The 13,073-nt window shown below is 39.5% G+C and overlaps 1 protein-coding gene across 1 annotated transcript in view; it reads right to left on the minus strand.

The window, feature by feature from the left end:
• The window catches only part of DNAJC7 (DnaJ heat shock protein family (Hsp40) member C7), a 118,479-nt gene that overhangs the window by 35,745 nt on the left and 69,661 nt on the right, over positions 1-13,073 (minus strand). The window contains exons 11-12 of the mRNA XM_063458903.1: positions 2,115-2,261; positions 1,246-1,398 (exon numbers count right to left, since the gene is read on the minus strand). Of these exons, the coding sequence (XP_063314973.1) occupies positions 1,246-1,398; positions 2,115-2,261 (300 nt within the window). The remainder of the gene's footprint in view (positions 1-1,245; positions 1,399-2,114; positions 2,262-13,073) is intronic.

Here is a 13,073-nt window from a genome sequence, read left to right on the forward strand (position 1 = left end):
GGAGATGGGAGGGTCTGGGAGGAAGGGTCTGCTGCTGATTGGCTGGAATGTGTCTGCTGACTGTGGGGGCGGACCAAACGTCGCATATGTTCGCCATCCGCGGCGAACGCGAACAAGCTATGTTCGCCGGGCGAACCGTTCGGGACATCACCTACTCATTACCACTACACATGGAACAAACTAGCGAAAAAATTCTCAGGCTAACGTTTAAAATATGCATTTTAAAATATTCCAGGGTGTATTCTTTAAAAAATGGTATGCGTCTGTGGGGTAGTTTGCATAACAAACCAGCTAAAGTACTCCAAAATGGAACATGGACACAGTGTAAAAATTCTAAGTTATTAAAAAACTGGAATGGCTGAGTCTCAAATGTGCCCCTTCAACATCCACATATACCTGGCAAAGGTACATACGGGGATATTGCTGTACTCAGACGACATATGAAATATTATACAGCCGTAGAACACATAAGGCTTGCAAAATATACTGTACAAACTCACTGTGTCAAAAAGGCAGAAAAATGCTTGGTACAAACTAGTGGAAAAATGATCCCATGCTAAGGTTTAAAATATGCCTTTTGAGATACCCTGGTATGTCTTCTGGTATGCCTTTATGGTGTAGTTGGAATATGTAGCCTGCTAAAGTGCTCCAAAGTGAGACACGGATGCATTAAAACCTTCCATGAAAATTCAAACTTAAAAACCTGAACTTGTTACGTCACAGCCAGGGAAGGTGTGGCTAGGGTTGCATAAATAGAAACAATAATAATTTAACTCCTAAAGTGAAACTTCAGAGGCATGGCCTATACACAAAAACTACTTAATTAGGCTAAAATACTTTTGGTAACTATTGTGCCCCTTTAACCCCTTAAGGACCAAACTTCTGGAATAAAATGGAATCATGACATATCACACACGTCATGTGTCCTTAAGGGGTTAAGCAACGGACATGAATATTAACAGTGCTTGTCTTCAGTCCAATATGCATGGCTACAGCACATTTTTTTACTTTACTTTATTCTTCAGAATATTTAATACCCTTTGAAAAAATGTTTTTTTTTTCTTTTCCATAATTATTTCAGTCCAATCAAAAAGATATGATCATCTAGGATTTGACATTAACATTACTGCCTATATTGCTCCTATACAGTCAGGAAAGCAGTTTACCCAGCAAAAAAAAACAAAAAAAAAACAATGGTTATATTTTAAGACCTACAACTATCATTCAGCAGTCTCCAGAACCTACCTCCCATGTTGATTCCATCCTCGTCGAGGTCCTGCCCACTATCATAGCGAGCCTTCTTCTTTGGGTCAGATAAAATTGTGAAAGCCTCCCCTACTTCTTTAAATTTCTTTTCTTCCTCTTTTTGCACTTCTGCTGTGGCTCCACTGTGTCGATCTAGCAGTAAGAAAAGATGCAGATACAAAATATACACTGATGCAAAAACAAATCTAGAAATTAGGTGTTTTCACATGTCAACTCAAAGTGTAGTTTGATTACTAAAGGAGTAGCATAGCGCTATAGGGAACGGAATGAATTTAGAAGTAACAGCAGTGAAATAATTAAGGTGTAATCAGCAAAAACTGAAATGTACACTATAGTCACCAGAACCACTACAGCTTAATGTAGTGGTTCTGGTGTCTATAGTCTGTCCTGCAGGCTTTTCAATATAAACATTGCTTTTTGAGAGAAAAAGCAGTGTTCGCATTGTTGCCTACCAACATCTCTAGCTGCATTCACTCAGACGCCCACTACGGGTGCTTTGTAGCTAAGTGCTGCACTGTGTGCACATCTAAAATTCAGCTGCTACATGCAGATTCAATGCATCTCTATAAGGACATGCGGATTGACGCAGTCGCATTTTGCCACGATTGATGATCTCAAAATTTATGATTTCAGCCATGGAGGTGGGGCCAGCAGCAGTGAGACCTGCACTGTGAAAAGGCAAGTATAGCAACATTTTGACTGCACTCTGAGGGGGGCAGAAACCTAAAAAGCTACTCCAGCACTATAATGTTAGAAATGCATGCTTGTATTCCTAACACTATAGTGCTCCTTAAACTAAAATCATTCTTAGCCTTGGACAACACCAGGGCAGTATTCCCTTATATTACCGGGATGATGCATTAATGCTCTTTTTCTATAGGCTTTCTTTATCTCATCTTCAGATGCATTTTTGTCTACACCGAGTATCTTGTAGTAATCTTTCCGCTTGCTCTTCTTCAGTTCCAGCTGTGCATTCTTAAGTAACTGCTTGTGTTCTGCAAAGAGAGAGAGTAGCCCAGGAGAGAAAAAACTATGAGTTAGAATAGAGCCTGTTGTTCCCTATGTACAATTGTTTCCATGACAAGCAGTAAACCCAGAGAGGGCTCTTCTTGGTACACTGACACGCCATCCCACTTTCTCTGACCATTTACACACAATAATGCACAAATAAACACTGTGATATGCTATGAACAACTGCAATGTTTGGCTGGTGTTCCTAAAAGCAAGATTCTTAATAATGCCTAATTAACAGTTAAGCCTCTCAAAGGGCTTATCTGTACAAAAAATGAAGACATGCAGATGGATTAAACAGACATTCTGAAACAGAGAGCGAACCACTTTTCATCTATAAAGAAATTACTCAAGCAAGCACTCTAATACATGCCTTCCCCAAAGATCAATATTCCATTCCAATCCATTTACAAAAAAATAAAAATGTTTAACAAGTTTAAGCACAGGTGCAAAGTTAAATATCCACTGACATTTAATTGCAGATCATTAGGTGACATACCGATGATAACACGCTTTCCTTTTGAGGCAGGGGTAGTCAACCTTTAAATCAGTGTTGACGGTAAAATTTCCTTACCATTTCCATGCGTAACAAATTTTATGGGGCAAATGAGATTTTTCTCTTTTAAATACGTACCTACATTTATCTATTTTTTTTTTCTCACTTTTTTCGGTTTTCTATTCTACTTTTTTTTGTTCTTCTATGTGTGTCTGTGAGGTGCTGTGTGTGAAGGGTGCAGGGTGTGAGGTGCTGTGTGTGAAGGGTGCAGGGTGTGTGTATGCATGTAAGGGTGCATAGGGTCTATGCTGTGTGTAGTTGGGTGAGATGTGAAAATCAATCCTAATGTCTCCCCCTCCCTTCTTCTTACCTTTTACCAGGGAAGGGGGACAATGTTGCAAGTCCTGGTGGTCCAGTGGTGGCATGTTCACTTTAGCCTGCAGCTCCTCCGGCTGCAGGTTGACTCTCCTGACCTCCTGCGAGCACAGCACTCTATTTGAGCGTTGCCATGGTAACAGGCGGTGATGCTCCGACCAGCTTGCTGGCGGGAGGAACACAGAGCCTCCCAGGCCCTGCCCTTCCCTCCCTCTGCTGGAACTAGGCGCCAGCGGGCCAGTGAGGCTGGCTTTGCATGGGCCAGCAGGGGAGATGAAAGTATCTCCCCTGCCGGCCTTGGTTCATGGCCATCGAGGCCCACTGGGAATTTTATGCAGAACCCAGCACCGCCCACCTGAAATCCGAAACCGACCACTAGTGGGCGGCAGGGATCAGGTTGACAACCCCTGTTCTAGGGTAACGATTGTTAAGGCGGCTTGCTTTAATTAAGTAAGATGAACACAGGCTTGCATTTAGAAACACATGTTGGGTGTGCATTGAAGTAAAATTCAAAGAGAATTTAAAATTTGATGTCAATAAATCTAAACTGGAAAATTTAGTTCTGATTCAATTTCAGCTACTTTGGTCTAAAAGGATTACCTTAACTCTTTGGATTAGGGGGGCATCTCTTCTGCATAAAATACCCTGTTGCCACTATGGAGGAGGTCCCCACGCTCTGATTGCTATAAAACCTAATAATAATAATATTTTTTTACTCACCTGGAATCCAGTGCTTGGCAAAGCTCCTGGTGCTTCCTTCCACAGGTCAATCGGGCTGTGCACTGTCCAATCACAGGCTTATCAAGGAAAAGCCTATGATTGGTCCAATTTCCAACCTTGAAGCACATGCTCCGACCCGCAAGGGTAAGATTTTAACTTCTGTCAGCAGTGTACACTGACAACAGAAGGTAAATATGCACAGAATTTACATTAGGCAGCCCGGAATGGAGTCTGGCGGGATCACGTGTGCTAGGGGTGCAACTAGCCCCCAGGACACAATTTAAAATATATCTGCATGTGCAGTGTTTCAATTAGAAATACTGCACATACATACTCCTACCTTCATCAAATCACTCCTCTGTATGATGTACCAGTAGTTGCTAGAATATGATTTTAAAAAAAAATACAATGTCATAATTCTGAGCATTTAGTCTTTGCAACAAGTATTATTTCTACGTTGGAAGTGACCTGTGTATAAATTCAAAGAGCACTTTGAATTCTCACTTTAGTGATTAACACTGATGAAGTTCAAGTGTGTGTGATATTACAGTAATGTGAGATTCTTTTGTTGGAGGTGGAAACACAAGTGTCATGTTGTAGCAGGATAAATGGGATCAATAGTGTAACTGAAGGTGGTAAAGAATCAAACATAAGTCACAGGTCACTTCCAAGGTAGAAATAATACTTGTTGCACAGACTAAAAATCCCCAAATTAGGAATTTATGTATCCTATTCTAACAACTACTGGTACATGCTACAAAGGAGTGCTTATTCATTTAGTAATAATAAATTACAATTTATTTAAAACAATAAAATGTTACAGCAACACACACAAAAAACGTATGTGCATAAAGAAATGCATTTCCATCACATTTATAGGGATTTTCTCACACAAAACTGGAATTTTGCGGGCCACATCCCATTCATATCAGATTCCCAGTAGGCTGGATTTCAAATGTTAAGGTAGCACTTTGAAGCTTATCTACTAAATACACCAAGTCAAAACACATAAGAGCCAAGGAAATATTCTATTGAGCTTTGCTATTTTATTTATTAACCATGCACATTTTTCTTCATCTGTATATGGATGGGTGAGCCATGAATCAATAGGGCACAACACAACTCTGAAGGGTCACTGAGATGAAGGTCAGATTTTTATGAATACTTGGCTGCATAATCATATGTCATATGGGGAATCTTTCTTATGTATATGAAAAGCGAAAGGAGGACAGCTATCGCCCTCAAGGGTAAAAATCTACTATTATATAGTGAGGGGACTCTGAAAAAGGTAGCATATGTAAACTAGAGAAATTTTAAACTCACTTTACATTTATACCACACAATTAATTGCCCTATGTTTTAAATGTACTGTGAACCATCAAGCAAACTGAGAATATTGAATCTAATCTGAAAAGATGGGTTTCAGAAGATTTACATAACTTATACACTTATTTTATTGATATCTACTTCTGTATTTTGCATTTACTACCACTCCACTATTGGTATTTGGCTTTCACCAAGTGTGGCCAAAATGAGAGCATCTTTCCCCTCCTCAATTTTAATGATTTTTTATTTTTTTTTACCATTACAAGGACAGAAATGATAATTAGTAAGAAACATTTACATTTTTAATCCTTGATTTAGCACAAGCCCTCTCTTTGTAAGTATTAAATCTTGTAGCACTGGCAGGTTTCCGGCATTTTATGCACTGGATTTACATATATCCATATTTTTCTAAGTGCAAAATAATTGCGTATGTAACCATTTAGTTAGTAGTTAGTGCAGTGTGAGACTGTTTCACTACCTTCAGCAGGTTAACAATGTCATTCAATATACAAGCGCTAGGAACATTTTAAAACTTTACTTCACGTTAATGTCTTTATTAAGGATTAGAGGCAGTGCACTACACATGGGATATACTCTAGTCTGGACAGGAAAGGCAGACAGACACCTAACATTTAAATGGTTAGGCTCCTCCTCCCCTAGGTATAACTCAGAGAGCTCCAAGCCACAACCCCAGAAAAAATACACAAGCCAAGTAACTGCAAAATATATTTAATAAGTAGGGTGGAAAATATGTGCACTGTCTCTAATCCTTAGGAAAAATAAATTTACGATAAGTAAAATTTTAATGTTTCCCTCCAGATTAGAGGCAGTGCACTACCCACAGGATAAACAAGCAATACCTTAAGGGTATAATGTTTTTTGCAAATCTGAAAGAGTAGTGGAAGCACCAAAAGCCCCCGAAGCAGCAACAGCCCTGCACCTGTAAATGCAGAGGAGAACCATTAGAAGAAGACCTGCACACCAGTTAAATCTTAAACCATTGTGTTGAGACCCTTTGGATGCCATCATACCCCTCTTCTATCCTTAAAGAAGGACAAACAAGCTGTCTGAATGACGAAAAAAGGCTTGTCTTGTACAGGTAATACTGCAGAGTGTGTTAAACATGCAGGCCTTAAAACTTTCTTCTGTAACGTTTCAAGGAAATACCGTATTTATCGGCGTATAACACGCCCCGGCGTATAACACGCACCTCATTTCCAGAAGGAAATTCCAGGAAATTTCCACCTCTCCCATAGTATTCCCCCCCCTCATCCCATAGTGTTCCCCCCCCTTTCCATAGTAATCTCCCCCCCCCCTCCCATAGTATTCTCTCCCCCCTCCCATAGTATTCCCCCCCATAATATTCTCTCCCCCCTCCCATAGTATTCTCCCCCCCCTCCCATAGTGTCCCCCCCTTTCCATAGTATTCTTCCCCCCCCCATAGTATCCCCCCTTTCCATAGTATTCTTCCCCCCCCATAGTATTCTCCACCCCCCATAGTGTGCCCCCCCCCCCCCCTCCCATAGTGTCCCCTAGTGCACTTTCCCTCTGTCCCATATTTACTTACCTGTCTTGAAGCGTGGGCCGGCTTCACAGCGCGCACCGCGGAACTGGAACTTAAATTTCAGGTTCCGGTTTCCGGCGGGACTGAAAGGAAGTGTGCACACAATAGTGTGCACACTTCCTTTCAGTCCCGCCGGAAACCGGAACCTGAAATTTAAGTTCCAGTTCCGCGGTGCGCGCTGTGAAGCCGGCCCACGCTTCAAGACAGGTAAGTAAAGTAGGATATCGGCGTATAACACGCACCCATGATTTTCTCCCTATTTTCAGGGAGAAAAAGTGCGTGTTATACGCCGATAAATACGGTAGGTAAAATTGTTGCAGTTCAATTCCCTGAATTGTATAAGATGTAGAGAGATGTAGAATAAACTTTTGGAAGAAAGGGAAGGATGAAGAATAAGAACCACTTTATCCAAATGAAACGTCAGATAAGGAGGAGATGAAGCCAAGGCCAAAGGTTCCCTCAGATGTTTAGCTACCACAGGACTGTCTTACATGGAATATATTAAGACAGCAGTAATCCAAGGGCTCCAATGGGGTTTCACAGAAAGCTGAAAGGATCCAAATTCAAATCCCAAGGAGGAACCAATTTCCTGATGGTAGAAAGGAGTCTGGACACCACTCTGGATATCAGAGGATATGAGTCTAGGTCTCTAAATGAGAAAAGCGCTTAAAACAGAACTAGAACTTTCAGAGATACCAGTCATAAGTCTTAGGCGAATCCTAAATGCAGGAATTTTAGGATATTAGGAATCGAGGTTAACAGAGGGTCTTCCTTAACACCAAAAGTAGAATTGTTTTCATATACTGGAGTATACGGAACAGGAGGAATTCTTCTTAGCTGTAATGAATGTGTCAATGACTTCCGTACTCAGCACTTTTAGAACTCAGGATCTGGTGTTCAGATATCAAGATGTGAGATGGAACCTGTGCAGAGTCTGAAGAGGGACCCGGTTGTGTTCCAGAAACATATCTTACACTAGAACCAGTCAAAAATCATTATTTGGATAGGTTGAGAAGAATCAAAACCAAATTCTATGAGGCCAAAATTGAACATGTATTCTTGATATGTCCAAAAAGTAAGGATTGTTTTAACAGAAACATTGGGGAAAAATGAATGCCAGATTAAAATCCCATAGCATCGCCAGTGCCTCGGAAGAAATTACAAATAAAAAAAAATATGGGTTTACTGCTAGATTGAGAGAAACATTTCTATAGATCTTTTAATTTACTTTTTGAAGCCAACAGAACTCTCTCTGGTCTTCCAAATTTCTCTACTATATTTGAAAAATCTGGTGAGAGACCAGCCTTCTTGTTAAGAAAGTGTCATTTAGCATATTGTTTTTTCCTCTTATGTGGACGTTAGAATTTGATAGCAGATGAAGGTCTAACCAGAGAATGAACCTGGCGAAAAACTGTTCCAGGAGTAGAGAACGAGTCCCTCCCTGATGATACACATCCACAACTGCTGTTGAATTGTCCATTCTTATCTGCACATGTTGTCCTTGGAGACATGGTCTGAAGAACAGAAGGAGTAACCAAATAGCTTTAGTTCCCTGAGGTGGATTTTTTTGAATACTGATGCCTCCATTTTCCTTCCGTCAACTGGGTACACAGATGAGCTCCCCAGCCAAATATTAAAGTGTCCATGTGATTATCACAAAACTGTACAATTAAAAAGACAGACACTCTGTAAGAAATTGAGATGTTGTACACCAGCAGAAACTCAGTAAAGTCAAAGACTCTAGTCTCATCAACGGGTTTAGAGTGACGTATCCATGTCCACAGTAAAATATAAAATATATATATTTTTCTGCAATGGACTCATTCTTGCCTTAGACCATTTGTCTGTCACACTGCTCCCCTTATGGAACAGATATCTGAGAAAGTTCCACAAAGGTGCTAATGGAATTTGTTATTTTTTCCTACGGGCAGAAAAAAATAAAACAAAAACATCCATCTGAATAATGGTAAAATTCCTTCTGAATATATATATATATATATATATATATATATATATATAAATAAAACATCTCCACAGGTCCTTGCACACTGACTATTCTTTATAATGCTGGGTGCATCTTGCAGCCATAGCCAAAGTATGAATGTAAACAGTAAACGGCTTGCACTCACTGTCTTTTCGTAGTAAAATTCCTTTATTCAGTATTCATGTAAAAACAGATCAACGTTTCAGCCCTCATCCGTGGCTTTCTTCAGGATCAATGCATGTCTAATACAGATTACAAACTGACTTATAGAGCATGTTCATTAGTAAATAAGAAATAAATTGATTAGATAATTGAAAAATATTCACTCACCACTGGTGATTTCGAATTTCCTCCCCGCGTCCATCAGGACGAAGTGCGCATGTGCTAATATACAGCACCTGGAAGTTAGCAATTAGGGTAAACATAAAGTGTCGAAAGAGGCTATCCATCACCAAGAATGAGTGTACGATCACAGAGAGGAATTTTATGGTAGCAATATATAACAAAATATATTGTCTGTTTACATTCTATTGATATTGTGTATAAGTTGCTTCTCAGAGTGCTGACCTTGAGGTTTATCAAGTGACTTATAAAAACTGAAATTCAGCGAAAGTGTTTATACTATGTATCTGTTAAAGCGTTATGTGCTTACACATTTGTGCATGTTAAAGTGCTGACATGTGCTTCTATGTACATTAAAGCGCACTTAGATAGATTTAAAGTGACATATATGCTTCTATGTACATTAAAGTGCACCAAAATTGATTTAAAGTTCCATATATGCTTCTATGTACATTAAAGTGCACCAAAATTGATTTAAAGTTCCATATGTGTTCTATGTACATTAAAGTGCACTAAAATTAATTTAAAGTGCCATATATGCTTTTATGTACATTAAAGTGCACTAAAGATAATTTTAACCCCTTAAGGACACATGACGTGCGACATGTCATGATTCCCTTTTATTCCAGAAATTTGGTCCTTAAGGGGTTAAAGTGCCATGTATATAAATTTGGGTAAAACTATGCATAGAGGTTAGTGAATATTGAAGTGATTAACGTGATACAGTGAAGAAAGGAAAACAATAACTTCAAAAACCCATACATTTTTTTCTATGCAAGTCACAATAATTTCTTAAAAATGCAACCAAATTAATGGTCTATATATAATCCTACTAAAAATTATAGGAGTACATACAATACACTTTTAAAATGTTCAAGGCAAGCTGTTTTCTAATAATGATAAATTGTTCATATCTCATTCAGACCTCTAGGTGCAACTGTGTCCAGTTCATGTATCCAAAATGTCTCCCTTCTTAGCAATAAGTTCCCTCTGTCTCCACTTCTTTTTGACAATGCTACGTGGTCTATGGCCATACATTTCAGTGATGAAGGGTCAGTGTTAGGACCTGCTTAGGGGGGTCTGCCTTGACGTTGGCAGGCGGGCATTCCCTCCAATGGCCATTGGAGCAACTAAATGACCTCCATTTGTCTAAATATACATAGGGATTAAGGAGAAAGCGCAGGTAATGTTTTTCTTTTCTTTGGTTTTTACTATATATTGGGGCTGATGTGTGTTGTAGTCCTTGCTGCTTGAGCGCAGGACTTCTCTTTTTGTATACATTTCAGTGATGTTTATGCTCTAAAAAAAAATGATCGTACACTTATTCTTGGTGATGGATAGCCTCTTTCTACACTTTGTTTATGTTTAACCTAATTGCTATTGCACCCGATGTGATATCGGGTTACCACAGCAACACAGGGAGATTCACCACGCAACTTCCGGTTGCGGTATATTAGCACTTGCGCACTTCGTCTTGATGGACGCCGGGGAGGAAATTAGAAATCACCGGTGGTGAGTGAATCTTCAATTATCTAATCAATGCATTTCTTATTTACTAATGAACATGCTATATAAGTCAGTTTGTAATATGTATTAGACCTGCATTGCTCCTGAAGAAAGCCACGGACGAGGGTTGAAACGTTGATCTGTTTTTACATGAATACTGAATAAAGGAATTTTACTACGAAAAGACAGTGATTGCAAGCTGTTTACTGTTTACATACATATACAGAAAAGCATTCGAGTGAAAAAAGTGAGCGTCACAGAGCAAGATATCCCTGTAACACTTCTTTATGACTATAAATCTGTTCTTAGATGCAGGATAGGCCTATAAGTGCCATCTGGTATTTGAAGCAAGAAAAGCCTTGAATACGACCCCATAAACTGTTCTTCTTTTGGTAGAGTTTCTAATACCCTTTTCATTAAAATAACCTAGATGTCATTGAAAAGTACTGAAGCCGTACAGCAAAAATGAACGGTTACGCACAGAAAACCACTTGAAGGTCGGTTGCTTGACTTCAATCAGTAGCCTCTTTGTATAAAACATAGGATCCAGCTGTTTGTGGATGTGTTGTACCAGTTTAAAAAAAAAAAAAAAAAAAAAAAAAACTAGAAGCCTTCATCCCACCTGTAATGGAATCAGTCTATGATCCTTTTACTCAGAGAAGTTCCTTTTCTCCTTGTTCTTAAAGTCAAATGGATGTCTATTGTTTTTCCAAGCAGAGGGTCTACTTAAGGAATCTCTATCAGAGGCTCTGTTTCTGTAGAAGAAAGTTTTGTTTCACTTTCTTACTTCGATCTTCTGGTAAAACATCCTTACTTTCTGATGTTTGAGCAAGTCATCTTTATGTGACCCAAACAGTCTTTCCTGTTTGGGTCACATAAAGGGATTTCTTAGAAGCTGAATCTGCTGACCAGTTTCTGAACCACTCTGCCTTACTTACTACAATGGAGACACACTTTGTTTAGCAGAAAGATATAAAGTTTCTGATTAAGAAACTTCCAGGAAGTCAAATGCCATTCTGATATTCTGCAACAGATGAATAATCAATTCCTTGAATTCATACAAATAAATCTTCCATAGGGAATCAAGCCAAATTCGTTGTGCCTTAGCCCTTCCTGCAAAGGGGCCTAACTCCGTGCTGCTGTAGTAGAAAACCACTTTCTCAAAGAAGATTCTACTAGTCCCTGGAATCCTGGAGGCAACTAGAATCACCAATAGGAAGTTGGTCTACCCAAATTGAGCAATTGGTACAAAAAAAAAACATTTTTATAGAGAAGATTGTACTTCCATTCCCTAAGAACAAGATCTTTTAGATTAGGCTGCATAGAGGCATCCTCATATTCCAGAAGGCCTTGCACTATGAGACTCAGAGGAAAAATTGGAATCTTCAGTGGTAGACTCACAAAATGAGGACTCAGAATTCATACATGTAACCTCAAAAATAGTATGCCTTCATTACGAATGATAGATTTCTTAGTCTCAGAATTGTTAGTTGGTTCAGACTGTAGTGATAACTGTGTGATTGCATGGCACCTGATTTTTTTTGCTCAAACAAGTTTGATGTGAACTGATAAGAAAACATGCCAGGAAGGAGGATACTTAATGGAACACTCCAGACCCCTATTAACCCCTTAAGGACCAAACTTCTGGAATAAAAGGGAATCATGACATGTCACACATGTCATGTGTCCTTAAGGGGTTAGAGAAACTGTCACTTTAATTTAAACTGGTTACTCCCTCTTGGTTGTCAATCAGATAACAGGTGCGGTACTTCCTGGTCTGGTTATCGTTAGCACTGAAATTAAAAGCAGCAATTGCCAGAGCACCTGCCTTGCAAAGAATTCACATTGATTGAAACAGACACTTCCAAGTCTATCCACTAAACAGTGATTTTAACTTTTTGTATCTCGGCAGTAGAGTGTCTCTTTAAGCCTTTCCAGCTTCTTAGACGCGAACGTAGAACCTTCTTATAGCCGTACGGCTGGGCTGCACACAGGAGGAACAGATTGAATTGGAAGACATTTTACAGCTCAAGTATAGACATACTGAAAACAAACCAGTGAGTAAGAAGAAGAAAAAAAAATGTTTTAATTTTTTTTTAAATTTCAGGCAAGAGACCAGAAGACAAAGGCAAAATATCTTGCCTTCATGGCCTCTGAGTGTGCTGGAGGGCTGGTGAAAGCACACTACAACAGAACTCAGAGCACCTGGCAAACAGATTGTTGCTGCTGGGTTTTGACATCCTCCATGGTCCTGGAAACCATTAAAATAATTTAAAAAATGTTTGCACTTGAAGTTGGAGATCCCATTGAGCGTGCACATTGTGCTCCGCTATCTCCCAGTGGAACACATCACAACCTGTGTGCGTGTGTGTTCCACTGCCAGGACCTCCCAGCCTGTGCACAGAGCGCACCTTTACCATTGCTGGCACCTGTCTCGGCACTTGGCGGAAAGAGTAGAATGTGAACACAGGCATCCGGCGAGT

The sequence above is a fragment of the Pelobates fuscus genome, chromosome 6, assembly GCF_036172605.1.
Source record: "Pelobates fuscus isolate aPelFus1 chromosome 6, aPelFus1.pri, whole genome shotgun sequence".
Taxonomy (NCBI): domain Eukaryota; kingdom Metazoa; phylum Chordata; class Amphibia; order Anura; family Pelobatidae; genus Pelobates; species Pelobates fuscus.